At 39.9% G+C, this 24,083-nt stretch overlaps 1 protein-coding gene across 2 annotated transcripts; it reads left to right on the top strand.

Moving 5' to 3' along the window:
- Positions 1 to 4,912: 4,912 nt before the first annotated feature.
- Positions 4,913 to 23,391, top strand: chrnd (cholinergic receptor, nicotinic, delta (muscle)). 2 transcript variants are annotated; one of them, XM_047612296.1, is made up of 12 exons: positions 4,913 to 5,047; positions 7,470 to 7,615; positions 7,718 to 7,762; positions 7,843 to 7,952; positions 10,260 to 10,415; positions 11,207 to 11,316; positions 13,956 to 13,961; positions 16,375 to 16,486; positions 17,270 to 17,384; positions 17,613 to 17,823; positions 20,146 to 20,264; positions 23,029 to 23,391. In XM_047612296.1, the coding sequence occupies exons 1-12, from the start codon at positions 4,990 to 4,992 to the stop codon at positions 23,209 to 23,211; spliced, it is 1,371 nt and encodes a 456-aa protein (XP_047468252.1). In that variant the 5' UTR covers positions 4,913 to 4,989; the 3' UTR covers positions 23,212 to 23,391. The 2 variants fall into 2 exon arrangements, with proteins under 2 accessions (XP_047468252.1, XP_047468251.1); XM_047612295.1 differs by having other exon boundaries at positions 13,956 to 14,156.
- The last annotated feature ends 692 nt before the right edge of the window (positions 23,392 to 24,083 follow it).

Genomic DNA, 24,083 nt, shown 5'->3' with positions numbered 1-24,083 from the left:
TGTGCGGGGTTTGGGGGGGCAGTGTAAGCGTGCCAGAGTCTTTTCATACTTAAAGTATCTCTCCACTGATATTGCTTTTTTGCAGGAGACTCACCTGCGTACAATTGACCACACTAGGCTCCGTAAACCATGGGTTGGACAGATATTTCACTCCAATTTCAGCAGTAAATCCAGAGGCACAGCCATTTTAGTACATAAACGAATTAAGTTTGTCTCTGATCATATATACTCTGACCCTGGTGGTCGTTACATTATAGTTTCTGGTATTCTTTATCAAACTCCTGTTGTGTTGGTCAGCGTGTATGCACCTAATTGGGATAGCCCAGATTTTATGTCCACGTTATTTTCCCATCTGCCAAATTTAGATACTCATCATCTTATACTAGGAGGAGATTTCAACTGTGTCGTCGATCCAAGCCTTGATCGTTCACAGCCCAGATCGACCTCAACAACAGCAATGTCTAAGACTTTATTAACACTGATGGATCGTGTGGGGTGCGTTGACCCTTGGCGTTTCTTTCACCCTAATGCTAAAGACTTTTCTTATTTCTCTACTGTCCATCAAGTCTATTCCCGCATAGATTTTTTCTTTATTGATAAGGCCCTCTTACCTCTCGTCAGATCTACAGATTACACAGCCATAGTAACTTCGGACCATGCGCCTCACATACTCGAGCTTTGTTTCCCCTCGGGTTCACATAGGCACCAAGGAGGCTGGAAGTTGAACACGGGTTTACTGGCCGATGCAGAGTTCTGTAATTATGTATCTTCGGAGATTGATTTCTTTTTAGAGACTAATAGGTCTGATCACATTTCCCCATCGCTTCTGTGGGAAACACTGAAAGCCTTTTTACGTGGGCGTATCATCTCTTTCAGTGCGCATTTGTCCAAAACCAGAAGGTTGAGGCAGCGACAACTTATGGACTCTATCTTAGACATTGATAGGCAGCATGCCTCCTCACCAGATCCTGCTCTGGCAACTAAACGTCTGCAGCTGCAAACCGAATTTGACCTCCTATCAACAGGTAAAGCGGAACACCTATTACAACGGACGAGAGCAACTTATTATGAGCATGGGGACAGAGCCAGTCGCCTTTTAGCCTCGCAGCTGAAGCATCAGCATGCCTCTCACTTTATTTCACAAATATATGACTCTTCCCAGAAACTGACAACAGATCCAGCAAACATAAATCTTGAGTTCTCTTCGTTTTATTCTAACCTTTACAAATCAGAACCTTCCCCTGATACCTCGGTCATGGAGTCATTTCTTAATAATTTAGATATACCAACTGTAAATAAAGAATTAGCAGAAAATTTAGATAAACCATTATGTCTACAAGAAATCACTTACTGCATTTCTCTGATGCAGAATAATAAAAGCCCCGGCCCAGACGGTTTCTCAGCTGAGTTCTTTAAAAAGTTTGCTGTACAGCTTGCCCCTTTATTACTAGATGTTTTCAATGATTCGTTAGAATGGGGTGTTTTGCCGCCAACACTAAATGAGGCGCTGATATCTCTTATACTTAAAAAGGATAAAGAACCAAATTTATGTAGTAGCTATAGACCAATTAGCTTGCTTAACAATGATGTGAAGTTGCTGGCAAAGATACTGGCATGCCGACTTGAGACATGCCTCCCTGAAATTATATCAGAGGATCAAACAGGCTTTATTCTGGGCCGTCAGTTGTCATCTAGTGTACGTAGACTTCTAAATGTGATCTTGACTCCCTCTTCTTCTCCAAATCCTGAGATGGTTATTTCACTTGATGCGGAGAAGGCATTCGATCGGGTGGAGTGGCAATATCTGTTTACAATCCTCCAGAAATTTGGATTCGGCCCTAAGTTTATCTCATGGATTCGCCTTCTCTACTCTGCTCCGTTGGCAAGAGTTAATACAAATTCAGAAATTTCGCCCCCTTTCCCTCTTTTGCGTGGCACGCGCCAAGGATGGCCCCTTTCACCGCTGCTTTTTGCTCTCGCTATAGAGCCTCTGTCTATTGCCCTGAAAGCTTCCACATTATTTTCAGGTATAATCAGAGGAGGGGTTGAACACAGAGTAGCACTATATGCTGATGATTTATTATTATATGTTCGAGACCCAGTAAATTGTGTTGGTGGAATAGTAAATCTGTTAGAGACCTTCGGAATATTTTCTGGTTATAAGCTGAATATCACAAAAAGTGTGTGTTTTCCTGTTAACCAGTTAGCGAAATTGGGCAAGCCCCCCAGGATTCAAATATCTATCCTCCAGAGGCCCAAACAAGATGGGGGCCTTGCACTTCCCAATATGCAGTTGTATTACTGGGCTGCTAACCTCCAAAAGCTTAAATCATGGTATCATTTCCCTGACACTAGCTGGTGTGTTATAGAAGCTAGCTCTTGCACTTCATCCTCTCTACCTGCATTGCTTTTTGCTCCGCTCACAACGCGCCCCTCTCAGTATACTAATAACCCTGTTGTACTTTCCTCACTAAAAATCTGGAAACAGTTCAGGCAACATTTTGGATTAAAATCTTCCTCTGTCCTTTCGCCTATTTGCAACAACCACCTGTTTCTACCTTCTCTGCTAGACCCAGCTTTTAAATTATGGAAAAAGAAAGGCCTGGTTTCTTTCTGTGATCTTTTTCTAGATGAAACATTTGGTAGTTTGGAAAACCTTGTCACTAAATTTGGCCTGTCAATTCAAGGTCGATTTAGATATTTCCAACTTCGTAGTTTTGTAAGGACTAATTTTACATCTTTTCCTAAACTGCCTGAGAAGACTCTTTTAGAGAATATAATGTCTCCATCATCAAAATCACAAAACAGCATTGGGTCAATTTATAACCTTTTACTCTTTTCACAAGTATCTCCCCTTTCATGGCTCAGGGGCACATGGGAAAAAGAGCTCGGGCTGGGGCTGGACGAGGACTGGTGGAGAGAGTCACTGCTTAGGATCAGCTCCACTTGTACTTGTGCTCGTATGAGCCTTATTCAGTTTAAAGTGGTTCATAGGGTCCACAATACTAAGGCCAGGCTAAAGAGATTATTTCCTGATACAGATGATTCTTGTGTTAGATGCTCTCTCTCCCCAGCAGACCACACACACACGTTTTTCTCCTGCCCTAAGCTCAACTCCTTCTGGTCGTCTTTCTTCAACTCCCTCTCTGTAATTCTGGGCATCCCCCTGACCCCTTGTTCCTTAACTGCTATTTTTGGTGTGTCTCCTATGGGCAAGTTTAATAAATATCAGGCTGACCTTGTTGCGTTTGCTGCCCTCATCGCCAAGCGACGCATCTTGTTACATTGGAAGAGTCCTAATCCCCCTGGCACAACCTCCTGGTTAAAAGATTTAATGTCTTTTCTTCATTTAGAGAAAATCAAACACACAGTCAGAGGATCTGTGAAAAGATATCACAGAATATGGGACCCCTTTCTTTCCTATGTGAACTCTTTAACTTTGATAGACTCTTAAATTTGACCATAATTTCTTTTTTTTTCTTTTTTTTCTTTTTTTCTTTTTTTTGTTATTGTGTGTTTCATTAGTATTGTTATTATTATTATTGCTATTCTATTATTTTCTTTATTATTATTATTATTAATTTTTTCTTGACCTTTTATTTACCACATAAAGTGAACTTTGTACATTGAGCATTGGGCTGGGTGGGTGGGTGAATCGGGGGTGTTGGTTATTTGGTATTTTGTCTGGACGCTTACAATTAGATTTACCTCTAGAGAAAAGGAAGCAAGAAAATGTCAGACTTCCTACTTACAGCTGATTTGTGTTTTGTCTGTAACATGCTGTGAAGTTTGCACAATAAACATATTATAAAAAAAAAAAAAAAAGTATTGACATGGCAGAGGTTGACAATAAGTCAATAAGAAAAGCACAGGTGTGTTCATAAGAGCTGCATTTCACCTAGGTTGCATTTAGGCTTTTGTGTTCCCTGTCATGGGTCACTGGGACATTTACTTGATTGTTATACCTGTGCTTTCCATACTGTCAAAATGTCCGCTGTTAAAAAGGTGTATACACATGCAGTATAATTCCATCTGTATACATTTGAATAGGGACAAACTGTAATTCTTTGACTCATATGTATGAAGATTACAATTAATTCAAATTTCAGTACATTTTGTTTTAAGAAGGAAGTCCATAAAACCGGAATCAAGACCAACTTGTAGAGTTTCTTGAAGACTTCATCAAAGTAATTTATTCAGTTCTAAAAATCTGACTGAGACTTTTTTTTAAAGAAAAAGAAAAAAAAAAGAATAGAAATGTTGTGGAAGTACCTGGAGCAAGCAGGTCATGTGAGAAACCCAGCTGTCCTCCCAGCTGCTGATGACTGATCAACAGTTACTGGAAACGTTTAGTTGCTGCTATTGGTGCACAAGGGGGTCACACCAGACACTGAAAACAAGCGTTCACTTATTTTTACAGCGCACAGATATGTACAGTTATTCATTGTCTTGACTAAATAATAGCATAAGCATGATGATGGGGTTCTCAGTCGACTTTCAGGACATAAATATTGTTCATGTTTTGAATAATTTTTAGAAATGTAGAAAATTGTGTATGGTGCCAATACTGTTAATTGGCACTGTATTTAGGTTCTTATTCTATCTTACACCTTTGGACATTTACACACACTTCACTAAAAAAAAACAAAAAAATGCGTTGATGACCTATTTTTATTGTCCATTTAGTTATGAATGTAGGCTGTTATTAAACTTATGTCCATTAATTTAATGAACTATTTTTTTTTGTGCAAACAGAAAAGACTTCCATGTGTAAATATGTTGTATAGATTCAGATGTTTGTCACGATATTTCGATTCTGTTTCTCATGCGGGGTGGAGGTGACACGAGTCGGCAGCACAGGCCTGGTGTCTTGTTTCTATTTTCTCCTCTACATGTGTCCGCAGCTGCTGCCTGTCAGTTAATGACTCAGTCTTCAGGCAGAAGGTCCGTGTAAAAGGTGTAAAAGGACTTCTCTCTACCACACAAGACATGAAGCTTCAACATGCAGTTCTGGCCGTTGTCTTCCTGCTCTCTGTGCTCTCATCTGGTGAGTTACTGGTTACATTCATGCTGATTTATACATCCATTATCAAAGCAGCTAGTGTTGAGTTTTGGTTCGTCAACTTCTCAGTCATTTTAATTTTCAGTCTATAAAGACTTCTTTAAACCTCTTTAACCACATGTAACATGGGGCAATAAAACTCTGCAACTCTTGTCTCTGGGACCAAAAGTCTATGGTTTAAGCTAATCATCAATGAACTGTTCAGTTCATCGACATAAGATTAACCAGCAACAATTATAGCATCTGATTCATATTCATTTTAAGTAATTAAAAAGTCTGAGTATTTAACAAATAAATATTTAAAAACTTTAAATCAGTTTATGTATGTCAATACGAGAAATCTGTTAAGACAGACAGACAGATAGATAGGCAGACAGAGGATGAAAGAATGAACCGATACATAGATAAATAGTTGGTTAGCTGGTGGTATATCTCCCTGTATAGAATAACAATACAGGGAGATGTTCTATAGTCTTATGGCTTGTCAGCAGCCTGTTACTGAACAAGCTTCTTTGCCCATCTATGTCATGTACAGGGTGGTGGATGTTGTTCGTGATGGACTGGTTCAATATTTTAAATAAAAAGATAAGCTAATAAACCACTAGTGCAAGCCAAGACTGTATTTTACCATTGAATTTGATCAGTAAATACAAACATGGCTGTGGAATGAATAATGCATTCAATTGTAAGTGCTTTGAGCATCTAAAATGGAAAAGTGCTATATAAAACCAATGCATTATAATTATTATTGTTATTATTATTATTATTATTATTATTATTATTTTTATTGTTAACTGTAAGCATTTGCATGGAGAATGTCTGCCGGAGGAGCAGACAACTGATATAATGGCAGCATGGAAGTCGGCTCATGTGCAGACCAGAGCAGCTGTGATACTGTGAAATGTGAGCAGCATGAAAGCATTCTGTTTCTCATGCACACACAGACACATATATATACTTAGATCCCATTTGTTTTCATATGTGTGTGAATGCCAGGGAATGCTATGTTTACAGAGTATTTTCATCATTGCTAAACAGCTTTAGTCTGATGGACTCCAGGTGTTTGCTTATGTTAAACTGCAAATTAGCTGACACTGAAAGTTTACGACTGACCTTGGAAACAGGGCTTAAAGGTCGATTTATAGAAGTGTTTTTAAAGCTGACAGAGATTGAACAGATTACAGGATCCTCTTCACCATTCGGAGTCATCAAGTTATACAACAGCTTTAGATGTAGACAGACTTTAATGATCCGCAAGGGAAATTGCTTGGTCATAGTAGCTTGATTGTTACAAAAAGATCACATGTTATACAGCTGGATAGAGTGAGGAGTTCTGTAGCGTTCACTATGGCTGTCAACTAATCAGTCTGCTGGAGATGAGCCCCTCTGATGTTTGGTGTAGTGGATGGGATGGATTGTCCATAACGGAGACCAGATTATCCAGTGTCCTCCTGTCCCTCACTGAGACAAATGACTCCAACTCCCTACCCATCACATGTCCAGTCTTTTGGATCAATTTATTGATCCTACTCATATCTTGTTTGCATACCAAAAGATTTTTATACCAAAAGATTAGCATCTTTTGGTATGGCCTCTATATTTCTGCTCTCGGAGTCTTCTTCGAACAGTGGATTGTGGTACCTTCACCCCTGCACATTGTGAGGTCGTTGGTGATGTCACTTACTGATGTTTTGGTGTTTTTCTTCACAGCTCTCACAATATTTGTGTCATCAACTACTGTTGTTTTCCTTGGCCGACCTGTTGGACGTCTGTTGCTCAGTACACCAGTAGTTTCTTTCTTATTCAGGACATTACAAATTGTTGTGCTTACTATGCCCAATGTTTGTCCAATGGCAACAAAAATAAGGGAATTTGCCTTGCTGTTGCAATACTTTTGGAAGGTACTGTATGTGCCATGCTTTTTGACTGATCCTTGTTGGTAGATCACTCATGTGGATTGTAACAGTTGTCTAAAATCTCCTCCATTTGTTCACAATCTTTCTGAATGTGGACTTTAGATTCCAAACACTAGGGATGATTTTGTAACCTTTTCCAGCCTGATGATCAACAACCAGTCTTTTTCTGAGCTCCTCTGGAAGCCCCTTTGTCCATGCCATTATACACTTCCATAAATATGTTGTGAAGATCAGACTGAGGCAAATCTAATATATAATATGATGTGAATGATAATAATAATAAGGGTTAAAAGGAGGGCAAGAGCAAATTTTGCCCAGTGGTCCCTCATGCAGCTAATCCTTATATCCTCAAATGTATGGTGGCCGGAGTGGGTTCTATTGCATTTTGTCTATTGCATCTAAAAAACCATTGTAAAGACACAATGAACACCACTGAGCTAGTTTGCAATGTCTACTTGAAAAAATGAAAATGCATATTGGATGTGTGTTAGGGTGCCAGGGCAGGAACGAGGAAGAGCGTCTGATCAACTACCTGTTCAAAGAGAAAGGCTACAACAAAGAGTTGCGTCCTGTCGAGAGGCAACAGGACGCCGTTGATGTTTACCTCGCCCTCACGCTCTCCAACCTCATCTCTCTGGTACTGAAGGTTTATTTTCTACCCTCTGTGAACTGAAGCATGAAATGTACAGTCAGACGCAAAAAAACCCAGTTAAAACATTTCTTTGCTCTCTGTCTGTAGAAAGAAGTCGATGAGACGCTGCTGACCAATGTGTGGATAGATCATGTATGTAAAGCTAAATCTTTTGCATTTTTTTTTTCATGGGAAACTTTAAGTTTCTGTAATTTGTCTGTGTGTTGAAACAGACATGGACAGACTACAGACTGACGTGGAACATGACAGAGTTTGATGGCATTGACATGCTGCGTCTGCCATCCAGCATGGTGTGGCTGCCAGAGATCGTCCTGGAAAACAAGTGAGGCCCATTTTTATGCATTTATGGACACAGAAAATCCTTCAATGAGTCTAAACTGTGTTGATGTTTTAATGTTTTAATGGCAAAAGTGAGCAGTAAAACCATAATTTTGGACACATTCAGTTTTAATGACATTTATAATGTTCGTTTGTTTGTTTTCTGTGACTGCTTATCCTGGGGTGGCAGAGGGGCTGGAGCCTATCTCAACTGTCAGTGTGCGAGAGGCGGGGTACACCCTGTGACAAAAATAATTAACATGGCCTCAAGCCACGTCACAGTACCCTAAACACAAGACCCCCCCAGAGCAAAGAACCAAGTCCAGCCAAGGAAAAAAAAAAACTTTAAAGTCTCATATGGGGGGACTTATTTGCTATATTTGTAATATCCTCTGTAACATATGTATATTTGCACCAATCAGGCATAACATGACCACCTGCCTAATATTGTGTAGGTCTCCATTGTGCCTCCAGAACAGTCGTGACTCATCAGCGAATGGACATGGGCCTTCTGATGGTGTCCTGTGGTGTCTGGTAGGGTTGGGCGGTATCCAAATTTTGATACCTTCATACCGTCTCCACATATTACCGCGGTATATGGTATTACCATGACTAATTAAAAATTACGAAGCAGCGTCAATTTACACAGACCACCTCGAGTGGGCGAAAGCCAGACACGGAAAAAACAAAGACAATCTGATGGATTTTCAAAATAAAATACCTCGTGCAAACTGACAGTCGTAAAAACAGACAAAAGCAAAACGTATTAACTACGTAGCATATTTACACATGTAGAAGCATGTTTAGAAGAACATACACCGGGAAAATGACCAAATCTGGGCAAGTTAACAAAGTCTGATGGGCTAAACGGTCGCTTCTGAAATGCTCCCGGTAGGTTTGAAGTATCGTGCAGGATGGACCAAATACATGATGCTCACGCAACGCGCCGCGGACCGGCTCGACAGCATCACCAAACCATTGGCTTGTGCCTACACCGTTCAGAAACTGAATACCAAACACTAATAATGAAACAATAACAACATAATGTGCACAATATTAAAATTAAATAATAAAAGTGCAAATACAACAGTCAAACAATTAAATTAACATAACGATGCAGAAGAGTTTTTGCGCAGAACGCGCTGCATACACATCAGTTAAATGAAATTACAGCCTGAGCAACTTTGAATAACAAAAAAGAGCAGCTTATAAAAAAGTGCAAATACAACAGTCCAACAGTTAAATTAACCTGTTTTTGCGCAGAATGCGCCGCACACACACCGACAGTGGACACAGAATCAGTTTTAGGCATTGAATTTAATTATATCTTATAACTAATCCTTATCTCCTTTTTAAGTGCACTGCATTTTTTTTTTTTTTTTAAATGACGGTAATGACGGTATTAAATCTGATACCGTTGCTTTTGAAAGACTCCGCCGGTATACCTTATTACCGTATTACCGACCAACCCTAGTGTCTGGTAACACAGTGTTGTTACTGGGGGCCTTTGGGTCCTATGGGTTGAGGGGAGGGGCCTCTGTGGATCATTCCACAGATACTTGATGAGATACTCGTACTAGATACTAGATCAGAAATATGTTTTTTGAGGTGTTCCTAAACTGTTTTTGTATGTGCATCTGTATCTGGTTGCATCCTGCTGGGGATGCCATTACTCTAGGGTGGGGAGGTTAATTCTCACTGACAGGTGGTTAATTCTCCTGTCAGTGGTTTTAATGTTCTTCGGTGTACATGTATGTCCTGCAGCATCTATATGTGCAATACATTTAGTTTATTACCTCATACTGATTACTTGTCACAATCTGCTTTGTAAGACTTAAGTGTATTTTCCAAAACATATTTTTTACTTACATTTATTTACATGGTTTTTTTTGTTTGTTTGTTTGTTTGTTTTTTTGTGCAATGCACCTTCAGTTGTAACTGTCACATGACAATAAAGGCTATCTTATCCTTATGAAACATCATGAAATAAGAGCTGTGCTTTATAAGCAGACAGCCAACTATTGATCGTCATGCTGTTGCAGGTCATGGTGTATCTAAAATCAAAGCAAGAACATGGGCTAACTTCTGTATTTTAATGCAAAAGTCAAACAAATGCAATTTTTTTCAGTAATATTTTTAAAGTAACTAATGGCACTTATCGTTAGCCTAATAATTTGGGTAGTTATGCTATTTTGTTTTTTGTGAACAACACAGAGAGCCAATCCTAATGTTTCTATATTGCTACTATGTGTGGCATTGGATGAAGTTTTAGGACTTGTATGTATACCCGCTTCTTCTCTCTCCCCCTCAGTAATGACGCCCAGTTCCAAGTGGCCTACTACAGTAACGTGTTGGTGGACCCTAATGGTCTTTGCTACTGGTTGCCTCCCGCCATCTTCCGCTCTTCCTGCTCCATCAACGTGAACTACTTTCCCTTCGACTGGCAGAACTGCACGCTCAAGTTTACGTATGCCAGATATCTAGGAGGCCGCACTAAAAGTCCCATTAACTTAAAAAAAGGCTATATATTGAAACATTGTATTGCTGGAAATAGCTTTATGTTATTAGCTTGCAGAAAAAAATTGCACCTGAAAGAAATATGATTCAAAGTTGTTTAAAAATGAGATCTAAGTCTGAAAACACAAATCTGGAACTGAAAAAATGAGAATTTGAATATCAAAATATTAATAAAGGTGAAAAATCAAAGCAAAGGAATTATCTTTAAACAGCAATGACCTCCCTACACTTACTTTGAGTACAATATTGTGTTTTTCAAAGTTCAAGATCAAAATTTGGTTTTGATTCAAATCATTTTTTCAAGTTAAAGAAACCTTTGACCCAGATTTGGCTCCATAGATATAGGACAAATCTCAAGTTTACTGTATCTAAAAGCTGTGGCAGTTTCAAAACAGTGATAAAAACTTTGTTTACTTTGTGCCCAAATAGCCTTTAAATAACTCAGCCTGCTGTATCTGTAATCTGTAAACAGAAATATGCTTTCATTTCATCATTTTATGATATATTAAGGAGTACTGTCTCAACTTGATCATACTACAGTAAATGTTAATAAAAAAAATTAAGAGAAAAAAATATCTCAATAAATATTGAGAGAAAATAAGTATTTAGATGCTGATTGTTTGGTCATATAGGTGCAGAAGTCGTCCAACCACCAACAAAAACAACTTCTAGCAATTTAAATCATGTTTTTTCCCCGATGTTTCTCTTGAAACAAGTTGAGTATTTTCTGTCACTTTGCAGCTCTCTGACATACAATGCCAAAGAGATCAGGATGCTGCTGAAGGAAGAAGAAGATGAAGAAAACAAATGGACTGTGGAGTGGATCATTATCGACCCGGCTAGCTTCACAGGTCTGTTGTTTTTCTTTTACACTTTTTATTTTAAATAGTGAATATTTTTACCAATATGTTAATATTTTAATAGATTTTAGATACCAGCCAAAGTATCTTCCCTGAACATTCAATAAAATGATTATGGTGGTTTATGGGATCAGTTTGCGTGGGATCAGTTGCCATGGGATTTTCTGACCACGATCGACTCACCTTGGTGGGCACTAATGGACTTTGAGACTTCCGGCATTCGTAGGCCTGACGTCCCACTGAGAGCTGTGAGCTGTGTGCCTGATTCTCATACATCATTGTGTTGACATCATCCTCATTACATATTAAAGTGCGCCAGAACACTGCAAGGTTAGCGAGTCAAATGTTAGCATTGTAATGTGTTGTTGTAATGTGTTGTAATGTTGATCTTGGGGAGAGCAACATGCGAGACTGATCTTATGCGAACCAAAACTTTGCTCTATTTTGAGATCTGAGTGAGCAGACCTGGAGCTTACACTTGTTTTCTAAAGTTTTGATGTTGTGGTTGCTCAAACTCTCTGGTTTGAAAGAAAACGGTCCTCGATACATCAAAGTTTTAGACAGCAAATGAAGCAAACTGAAAAGACTTTATAGACCTCTGGGAGCTGACGACACTCGCCGTTCATTACAACGCCAACATATTGGCAGGAAAGTGCACTTGTCTAATAACTATACAGTTGCCAACTGTGAGCAACTAACTAATTAATGCCAGAATAGTCAGGGACAAGCAAAGTGGAAATCGTTTATAGGATTCCCAATGATCCCGCAAGACGGCACATGTGGATTAATGCGATGAAACGAGAAAACGAGTTTGACTTCTGTAGTGATAACTTTCTATTAGGGACAGAATCCAGCCTTTTCCAAGCATAATGTCTTGTTTATTTAGCATCTTTTTAACACGATGTCCAACAGATTTCTTTTCATAAAGGCAAGTTAGACTAATGTTTATAACATGGATTACAGAGGGATGTTGCTCATTTAACATTAAAACTACTTACAATGAGAAAGAAATTCAGGATTAGACAGTTATTTGCTATTGTAATTATGTTACTGCACACAGCACAGTGCACTTGTGTAATAAATAAAAATAAAATAATAACTTCACGTATGTTGTGGTGCATTTAGACATTCAACTGTGTTCACACCATAAAAGATTAGCATATAACAGAGACTATTTAGCACAGTGATGAAGAGACGCTGTTTTTAGCTGACAAACTCCAAAACTCGATGTGTATCATGAAGCCTGACTGCGTCCATTTGGACCCCTCCAGGCTCTTGAATGCTTTCAGTTACTCTGTAGTAGGACGACGGAAAGTTAATGAGGTAGTTCTACATATTCAAATACTACAGATCAGGATCAATGTCCCCACTGACTGTTTTAATGCTTAAAAAAAGCACACATGGGCCATGATAAGTGTGATATGTAATATGACGTTGTGGAGAGGAGAGAATATGGAAAAATTACAAGGAGAGTGTGTCAGGTAACAATATCTAGCAGGGAAAGAAAAAGCTCAACAACGCCACCTGGAGGGACCTAACCCCAGGAACTCCACCAAGGGAGTCTTAAGGTCACACAGGTTCGAACAATACACAAGGGCAGATGTGATTTCTGAACAAAAATATATTTTATCCAGTCCTTTTAAAACTAAGTAGCTACTAACACTAAACGATAATAAAAAAATAATAATAAAAAAAAAGAAACAGCTGGTTGGTGTGTGTGCGGTTCCTTAAAACTATACTGCCACCACTCAGCCAGGACCCGGACCAAGACAAACACACCTGATCTCTAATTGCCTCACCTTATATGCGCGCTGTGCGTAATCACTGCACCTGTGTGTGTCCATTCACCCGGCAGATGAGGGGGGTGGGGGTGGGGGTGGGGGGTGTCTTTCACCTGCCACAGTAACATGTTGAGTTTTGCCTTATACTGGTAATTTTTCATCAACTGTTTACTGCTCTTCATTAAAGAGCAGTAAACTCTGACAGCCTCAAATCAGTGCTGGTGCCGTTCATTTTCCTCAGAGTTTTCCTGCCAATATGGCGACGTCAACAAAAAAAAGCATGTGACATCCGGAGCTCTATAAGTATATTTGTACATACAAGGAATTTACCTTGGTGTTTGTTGCATAAAAAATATAGATTAAGATCAAATAAAATAAATCATGAAAACATATACACACTAAAATATACAAAAAATATATTCACTGTACAATACAACAAAAGGAACATTTACAGTAGGATTCATGTGTTCATGGTGGGGCCCTGGAATTGTTCAACAGGTGGTGGTGGTCCTTCACAGGTGGTCCTTCACTCGAACAAGGGGAATGTCAAGCAGAAAAAGTCAAATGGATCTACTTAAGTTGTTTGATTCCAAATGATCATGAAGACCTAGATAAAATCTGAATTTTAGAAATGTTGATGTCACCTACCATTCCTCAGTAACAAAAGAAATGCATATGCATATTTTTCTGTATGTCTCTCATCTTGGAAAAAGTATGCTTTGCCAGGTTGAACACAATACCCGTGTGTTGACTGAAGAATATCAGTGTATATCAATTTCTGGACTAGATCCTGGTGGCATCTTAATAATCCAGACCTCATCCTCTGTCATTCTCGTCCTCTGTCTGCAGAGAACGGTGAGTGGGAGATCATTCACCGGCCGGCCAAGCGAAACACCTACAAGCACATTCCCATGGAAAGCAACAAGCACCAGGACATCACATTCTACTTGGTCATCAAACGCAAGCCTCTTTTCTACATCGTCAACATCATCATCCCCTGTGTGCTCATCTCATTCCTGGCCTCGCTCGTCTATTACCTGCCCGCTGACAGTCAGTGAAAATTTTAAAATCACTGGCTCATGTCTAGTGGCATCAGGCCATGCACATGTTTCTATTTACATATGGAGATAAAATGATCTTTGTTGGGTTATCAGTCAGACATATCAAATCATATGAATGCCACAGAGTTGAATTTAGCCATTTATCAACACCAAATTTCAATTCAATTTTATTTATAATGCATCAATCTCAATCCAGCTCATATGGCGGGACCCATCTGCCGAAGGCCAGCCAGGCAGAGATAGAAAAGAAAGAGAACAGCTGGAGGAATGAGATAAAGAAACTTTTGTCATAGATACATACATCTGACTGAAGCAAACATATAAAATCTGATGTTGATACAGATACAAGATATAGCTGATGATGTTACATGACATTTAAAATATGAAATCTGTCATAGGCAGGCTGGCACTTTTTCATTCCAGTAGGATAGGATAGCTGCAGGCCCAAACTGGGAGCTAGTCCCACAGGAGAGGAGCCTGATAGCTGAAGGCTCTACCTCCTATTCTACTCTTGAAGCTCGAAGGAACCACAAGTAGACCTGCACTTTAAGATCGAATCTGTTGGGACAATATGGTACAATGAGGTCTTTCACATATGACGGAGCCAAGCCTTTGAGGGCCTTGTATGTGAGGAGGAGGATTTTAAATTCTATTCTTGATTTTGTAGGCAGCCAAAGAGAGAAGCCAAACTTGAGTTAAACGATCTCTCTTGCTAATTCCTGTCAACGCCTCTTGCTGAAGCATTTGGAATTAACTAGAGACTTTTTAAAGAGCTATTTGGACATACAGACAGTAATGAGTTACAATAATCCAGCCTGGAAGACACAAATGCATGAACTTATTTTTTTTAGCATTACTCTGAGACAGGTAATTTTGACGTCCTAATTTTGACGATATTATGCAGGTTAAAGAAGCAGTCCTGGTCATGTGCTTTATGTGTGAAGTAAAGAACATATCCTTCTCAAATATGACACCACGGTTTTTCACAGTAGTATTGGAGGCCAAAGTAATGCCATCCAAAGAGTTTAAGAGTAGAAAATTAAAGGTCAATTAAGCCTTCACATCTTTAAGGCATGATTGGAGTTTAACCAGGTGATTAGTTTCATCTGGTTTCATGGATAAATTTAGCTGGGTATCATCTGCGTAGCTATACTGTGTTTCCTAGTAATGTATCCTAAGGGAAAATGTGTAATGAGAAAAGTATTGGTCCTAGCACAGAACCATTGGGATTCCCATAACCTATTTCTGTATAAGTAGAAGATTCATTGTTCACATGGACAAACTGGAATCTGTCAGACAGATATGATTCAAACCAGTCTAATGCAGTTCCTGTAATCTTGATCGCACTTTCAAGTCTATGTAGTAAAATACTGTGATCAATAGTGCAGCACTAAGATCTAGGAGGATAAGCAGAGACAAATACATTGTCTAGTGCCATGAGCCAGTTCATTATGATGAACTCTAACCCTGACTGGACCTCTTCAAGCAGCCTATTCCAGAGAGGGCCAAGACCTAAAAGACATTTTAATGACCTTGGGTTAGGATGAAAATCACAAGAGGAATGAATAACTGACTGTGACCCACTAACTCATGACAGGAAATCAAGTATTTAAATTACCTGTGCTTTTTCTTACAATTGATACATGGCAAATTGATACGGTGTTGGGGGGGTTACACTGTCAAAATTATCTATACCTGTGCATTGGTGAGTCCATATTGTTATCGTATTATGTCACCAAAACACTAGATGGTGACTGCCAAGGTGTCTTGACTTTTGACTCCGCACTTGATACAACACTGAGTGGAACTGAATGGAAGATAATAAACCAAGCTAAACAGTAATTTCATTGAAATAACTGCAGCATAGAACATAGAGAAGATGTTTGAGTAGACAACATGTATGAACCTTCTACATTTTGGACCAATCACAGCAGTTACAATTCATGTCGTTGCAATGTGTAGAAACATTTCTGGGATCATCAGGGTCCGGATATGCTGTAACTACACTGGCAATGTCCTGCGGTATTATAATTTACGCTTAAGTACTCATTACAACCCGCTACTTATTTATAGTAAAGATATTATAAAACCAGACGGTGCCTGGCCTTTATGACGATATGACGTACTTACTGAACTCTTTTCATTGGGGTTTTATTGTGAAACAGAAATCCCTTCATTAAGAGAAACTGTATGTGTTTTGTGTGAAGGTGGTGAGAAGATGACCTTGTCCATCTCCGTGCTGCTGGCTCAGTCTGTCTTCTTGCTGCTGATCTCTCAGAGGCTGCCGGAGACTTCTATGTCTGTTCCTCTTATTGTTAAGTAGGTGACACATTCAAAGCCGCAACAAAATGAAACCATACGCTGTGTCTGAATGTGCAGGTAGCTGGGTGTGAAGACACCTGCTGTTTGGAGCCAGTTAGATACAACTTGCCACACTATATTTTCTGTTGTACTGAAGCCGTTTCACACCATGGAAACTCACACCAACACTTTTGACCAAAACTGAGCTCAGTAGTTATTCATTGACCATACAAAAAATAAAACTGTGTGTGTGGTGAAAAGTCACCTATACTCTTTAAACAGAAGAAACTGTATGTGTCAAGAATCCTCAGAGGAGGAGGCAAGGCACACTTTCTAAATTTAGCAACTGTGACCATAACAGCTTTTTTTAAGATACAAATTTCTAGAATGTGGCAGCAACAAACGACTGCGTTTGCACTGGCTTCAACACATATTTAGGTAGCACTTAATGAAGAGCTGAGAAAATGTTCTTCAAATGGAAGTTGTGGTTACGACACAGGAAGTTGTACGTGACTTGTGAAATTGAACCTTTATACCACACATGCTGCAGTTCATATCTAGTCTACTCATGACCGTGAGAGACGCAGCACCATTTGAAGGCAGCATGAGGCCGACTGACAACTAAAATCCTATAGACGCTGAAAACACGATAAATAGATATGCTGCTGTTATTCACAAACAGAAGAAATATCACAACAATAAATTAAATCTAGGAAATCAAAGATGCACAAATCTTATACTACAAAAGCTTTCTTGAATTACTGCAGTTCAAGGATTTCCATGTGTTTGTGTGTCTCTCAGGTATTTGATGTTCATCATGGTGCTGGTTACCGTGGTGGTGTTGAACTGTGTGGTTGTCCTCAACCTGCACTTCAGGACACCAAGCACACACGTCATGTCTGAGTGGACTAAGAAGGTAACACTCTCAAAACGATGTGACCTCTGTATCCAATTCCTACAGGGCAAGAATGAATTCTACAAATGGAGACCACACCCTTAGATCCCTGCCGGGACCTGAATCTATTAACTCTGAGTTTTTCTAGAAGAATCAAGAAAAGCACTTCTTTTAACCAGCCTGAAAAAGAATCATCCGTTTTCAACATCCTGTTGTCTCATATACATAAAATATCTTCTCTGACTCTAGTTTTTCCTTGAGCGATTGCCCCGGATCCTACGTATGTCCCGCCCTTCAGAGGCCGAGTCATACTGGGATGGAGCGCTGCCACGGCGATCCAGCTCAGCAGGCTACATTGCCACGGCCGAGGAGTACTACAGTGTTAAATCCCGCAGTGAGCTCATGTTCGAGAAACAATCGGAGAGACACGGACTGACAGCACGAACCACACACGCTGCAGGTATGCATTTTTTTTATTTGACCACTTGGGGGCAGCAGACGCAACACTTACACATTTTAGATTTATAAGGTGATGGTTGGAGTCCAACACGATTATTCTTGTAGTACGACAATCAGTCTGCTGGAGAATGAGCTCCTCTGACCCTCAAATGTTTGTGTAGTGGATGGGATGGATTGTCCATAATGGAGAGCAGTTTATCCAATGCCCTCCTGCGTCTCACTGAGACAAACGCCTCCAACTCCCTACTGATCACTTGTCCAGCCTTTTGGATCAGTTTGTTGATCCTACTGATAACTTTTTTGCTGGTAATACTCCCCCAACAAACCACAGCACTCGCAACAACAGACTGGTAGAAAGACTCTAGTAATTCACTGCACACATTGAAAGACCTGAGCTTCCTGAGAAGAGTGTATTCAGGCCCTTCTTGTACACAGCATCACTGTTGTCCCTCCAGTCCAGCACCACTCATATTGTTGTGCCCCTTGGCTGCCCGACAATCGGCCTTCAATTTTTTAAGCTTCTCCTTCATTTGTTTTACCATCCTGATAAAGCCATGTTTGGCCATCTCAGCCGCGAGCCGATGAAAAACCTTGTCGTTCCGAGAGGTAACATCCAAATGTGGACTGTCTTCTCCCAACAAGGGCAGAAAACCCCTCACCTCTGGGTTGGTCCAGAACGACATTACTTTTCCAGTCATCATTTTTAAAATGTACCGACACAAGAGCAGAAAGTTGAAAGTGAGCAGCTTACTACTCACATTCATCTATCTAGTCAAAACCAAAACATCTGGGTTTCAACCTGGCGCTGATTTTTTTTTTTCTGACCAATAAATAGTAAGCAGTGTTTTATGTCACATTTTGGCACCCAATTCACCTACTTTGGACAGACCACAGAGGAGGTACTAAAAAGTACCCAGAAAAGTGTCCCTTTGGCCCTGGTGCGGAGCGGTGTAGAGGTAGGCTGTCTATGGAAATTCGCCTAAAGTGGGACCCCTCAGACAAGTAATCAGCAATCCAGGAGACACCAGGAGCTGACACCCATCATGAGCAACATCACGAGCAAGGGCTGACTGGTGTTAAAAGCACTGGAGAAATCAAAGAACATGATCCTCACAGTGCCCTTAAAACCATCTGGGTGAGAGTGAGCTTGCTTCAGCAGGTAGATAACAGCATCATACAGTGTCTGGGCAGTGGAACTGAATGCATCCTTTAAATTAGGATACAGTAGGCGCAGAGTTCTATTTTCCCAGGTCGTTCAATGAACAAACTGATGAAAAGTTGGCAAAACAGTAGGCAGGTTTACATTGAGACTTTTTTTCTCATATCAATTGAAAATGAAATGTGAGGTGATCTATTCCAATCTCTGATGTTTACATGTACCACTACTTTTAATCAGAAAAGCCGTGTTACAGATGTGTGACATGCACAGATCAATGAAAACATCATGTGACTGATCAGAGACGGAGGTTTCTCATCTAAGCTGCAATATTTTTTTTTGCTATTGATTTTACAATTTAATTAAAGCAATAGCTTGATTTTTGGGTTCATATCCACTTTTGCTATTGTGTTGTTTAGCCACACTTCAGTCCATTCTGGCTTCAGTTAATTCTTGATGGACCTATAAACAGTTTGATATTTCTATTTTTTCTGCCGTCTAAGCGTGCGATAATGTCTAGTACTTTTGTTACTAAAAACAAGCTCTCCATGGTGCCCCAGACTAGTTGAGAATATGTGACTTGAACATCACTGTGCATGTACATCAAGACAGAGCGTGTGCAGACAGAACAAAGCCTGACTTCGTTCCGATTCACTGTTTACATGACTTTTCATGGGTTTGGGAAAAGGAATATTCTAACCCTGTGAAACCAAATGACCAAATTTCATTCAGTTTGGTCCTGTTTATTCCAATTGAGGTGTTAAATCTTCATTCGGTTTGGGCTTCTAAACCAATTGGAATTGGAATATTTGGCTCCATGTAAACCCTGCTAGTGTCCAGGGTACTATGATTTAAATTCCCAGAAATGCTAACAAGAGCCTCAGGGTGTTTTAATTGTTGCCTGGCAACAGTGACATGGATTACTGTTGTCAGGCAGGTAGCTGCACTACAGCTTAACATAAAAAGTCCAGAAAAAAAAACAGCCTCAAAAGACAAAAACAGACAAAAAACATGTTGATTGTTTTTTTTTGTTTTGTTTTGTTTTTTTGTCATAGAAAAATAAGGTTTTATCCTGAACACACTTCCTCTGCAGTAGGCCTTTAAGTCACGTTGAAGTCATTCCATTGTTGGTACTGAACGTCGTATGTTCAATGTGTGTTTGTGGAGTGGTGAAGCCACAGGACGATGGAGGTGTAACGGATCAGCTGTATGCAGAGATCAAGCCGGCGGTGGATGGAGCAAACTATATCATCAAACACATGCGCAACAAGAACGACTACAATGAGGTGAGATGGAGGATGGAGAGCAGGAAGATATCCTGTTCAGTCGCTGTTTGTGTTACCTCTGTGATAGACTGGGTACCAGTTGTTGATAGATACATTGATTTATTTAGGGGTAATAACTTTCACAGATCTGGGGAAGAAGCTGTGCCTGAGTCTGTTGGTGTTTGTTTTAATACCACTTTCCCAATAGAAGTGGTACAAACAGTGCCTTGCCTGGGTGGGTGGCTTCTGTTATAATGCATGTGGCCCTCTTCTGGACTCAGGCAGTGTAATCTGAGTCCTGATCTGGTAGAGACCACAATCCCCTGTGCTGTGCTTGCTACCCAGTGTTGTGTCCGGTGTTGTGAAGATGCCATATCACACTGTCACAGACACAGAATGCTTTTAATTGTGGCTCTGTATAAGTTTGCGAACAGATGAGAGTCCAGTCCACTTCAACTTCCTGAGAAAGAAGAGCTGCTGTTGAACCTTTTTCACAGGGTGTGAAGTGTTGACAGCCCAGGAGAGATCAGAGGAAATGTGGATGCCCAGGGACTTAATGCAGTCCATGTGCTCCACCACCTCCCCATGTATGAAGAGAGGACTTCCTGTAATCTACTATGACCTCCTTGGTCTTGGTAATGTTCAGCAGAAGATTATTCCTGGAACCCCACTGTGTTAGACTGGGGACCTCTTCTGCAGTGGGTCTCATCATTGTTGGCTATGAGACCCACCATGTAGTGGGAACTTAACTACAGCTTCTATGAGAAACAAAGCAGGACTTCTCGGTGTCTTTTCAGAGTATTTACTGACGACAAAAATACCTTCACAGAACATCACAACGGCTACAAACTAACTCATAAAACAAATTGATCTTCTTCTTAACGTTTTTTCTACTGACTGCTTTTTCTTCTTCAACGGTTCGAACTCTGAACTTTTTCTTAATGACATGGAAACAATGAAACAATGTAACGCCACTAATCATGTAACACTCATGTAATCATGTAACACTACATATCAGTAAATGAATCCTGTATATAAGTAATCTTACTTTTAACTGTATTTTTAATACCATCCGAATATAAATCATGAAATATAATCAATGAGCAAATAAAGAATGATTTCTGAATAATAATAATGAACTTAGAATTCTGAATAATAATAATAGTGAACTTAGATTTCTGAATAAAATTAATAATGAATTAAGGATACAACTCACTGTGGTGTGGTCCACAAACTTCACAACCATGTTTGTGGGGCGGATGGCAGAGCAGTCATGGGTGAAAAGGGTGAGGAGGGCAGGCAGACCATACATCCTTGCGGGGTGCCAGTGTTGAGGATCAGCGAGGCAGGTGTGGACAGTTCAGAGTGATGCTGACAAACTCAGGTTGTGGAGCTTCAGGGCTAGTATGTCTAGGAGAACATTGTCAAAGGCTGATCTGAAGACCACAAATAGCATCCTAGCATAGGTATTAGAATCCTGCAGGTGAGTCAGGGTTCTGTGAAGTGCTAATGAGACAGCATCCTCTGTAGAATGGTTCTCCCTGTAGGCAAACTGCAAGACAAGGATATTAGTTTGCTTTAATTCTGTCAAAATTAGACTTAAACATACTGCTGTTAAAATCCCATAGCTACTAAGATTCAACTGTAGAACTGTAAGACTTCATAAATACTGAATTTTAAATTAATAATTTTCTCTGCAACAGTTGAGTCCTTGTTAAAATCTCGCCAGAGCTGCAACCATAACATCAACCAGTCATTATTTCTGTTTGTGAGATTATGTTGAATATATTTTAAACTTGTTTAACTGCCTTGTTTAATTGCCTATAAACTATAAGGCTCAGCTTACATGGAGAATGCGTACAACTGGGCATTCAACACAATCATCCTGGACATTCTGATGACCCTGAGCCTCCCCTCTCTCACATGTTCGTGGATCAAACACTTTTTATGTAACAGACCCCAGACTGTGAGACTCCTGTAGTCGTAGGTGTAGAGGTGACTGTAGTCATAGGTGTAGCCTAGTGTAGGACTGAACACTAGAAAGACAAAGGAAATCATCATGGACTTCAGGAGGAACAGACCTGACTTGCCTTCCCAGACAACATCTCTATTGTCATAAAGAAGGCTCAGCAGCATCTCCACTTCCTAATAGTCCTAAGGAAGAACAACCTGGACAGGAAGCTGCTGCTGGCCTTCTACCACTCCTCCATAGAGAACGTGCTGTTTTCATAATTTTGTATATTTTCAATATTTTTCAGTATTTCATATTATCTTTCTCTTATAAGTAATACCTTTTTGCACTATTGTGTATATAAAGGGCATTCTATTCTATTTGGTTCTATTCTATTTACCATTTGTTTGTCTGTCCATTACAAATAAATGTTCTGGTAGCTGAATATAGGAAGATCTTTGCAGCACCTTCAACATCTGGTCCAAGACTGGGGGTAACCCACCTTACCCCCAGGTGTATGCTCCCTTGTGTATGATTGTGAGTGATGCTTGGTGGTGGTCAAAGAGGCCGTTGGTGCAAATTGGCAGCCACGTTTCTGTCAGTCTGCACCAGGGCAGCTGTGACTACTGAGGTAGTTTACCACCACCAGGGTGTGACTGTGTGAGCCAATGAATAATTCATGTAATTGTAAGCGCTTTACTTCTAAAACGGAAAAGCGGAATCTGATTCAGATTCAGATCATACATTGTACATTGCTGTAATGTTTCAGCTGTTAAATCACATGAGCAATTTTAAATTAGGAAACAAACTTTGACCCAACTTCTGTCTTTACAGGAGAAAGACAACTGGAGTGGAATTGCGCGTACAGTGGACCGTCTCTGTCTCTTTCTAGTCACCCCGGTGATGACATTCGGCACTATCATCATCTTCCTGATGGGAATCTGCAACCACCCTCCACATCTGCCATTTAAAGGAGATCCACATGACTACTCGGAGGCCAACCCACGTCTGCTGTAACACACACACACTATACAACAGATGGGCAAAATTGATGATTGAGTTTGATCGATTTAGTTTTAAAACTTCCAAGTCCATCCTGGCTAGCTGTCAGATGTGTGTTTTTTCTTAACCTAGAAGTGAATAACCATATCAGTATTTTCATGCCGTTTGTGTGGTTTGAATAAACATTTATCTACAGTTGTCTTTGATTTTATTTTTAAAAATATACCTTTATACAGATTTGATTAGGATTAGGGGTGAATTTAAAGATAAGAATGACATGGATGACTTCAAGATTTATATTTAACAGGTGTTACATTTAAGATTTCATATATATATCAGATTAGCACAAGCCTCCCAGTATTCCCAGACTGAGGAACTCACAAGGCTTTTAACAAGATGACGGCCCTTGGTGACAAATTTCTGATTTGTATGAGTTGGTATGTACTGGGTAAAAAATAAATGATTATCTTTTTATTTTAATGTTTAACGTTCACTTCATTCAATTTGTTCACACTAGAATCTACAGACTGCGCAAGTTAGACAGACCTAGACAGACTTTAATCATCCACAAGGCAAATTGATTGATCATAGTAGCTTAATTAGCACAAAAAGATGAGCTGTTATACAGCTGGATAGAATAAGGAATAAAAGAAGTTCTGTAGCGTTCACTATGGCAGCGGAGCTGAATCAGTCTGCTGGAGAATGAGTTCCTCTGATCCTCTAATGCTTGGTGTAGTGGATGGGATCGATTGTCCATAATGGAGACCAGTTTATACAATGTCCTCCTGTCCCTCACTGAGTCAAATGACTCAAACTCCCTACCCATCACATGTCCAGTCTTTTTTGCTGGTACTACTTCCCCAACAAACCACAGCAAAGAACAGGAC

The sequence above is a fragment of the Mugil cephalus genome, chromosome 18, assembly GCF_022458985.1.
Source record: "Mugil cephalus isolate CIBA_MC_2020 chromosome 18, CIBA_Mcephalus_1.1, whole genome shotgun sequence".
NCBI lineage: Eukaryota > Metazoa > Chordata > Actinopteri > Mugiliformes > Mugilidae > Mugil > Mugil cephalus.
This window is presented reverse-complemented; position numbering and strand designations above follow the sequence as displayed.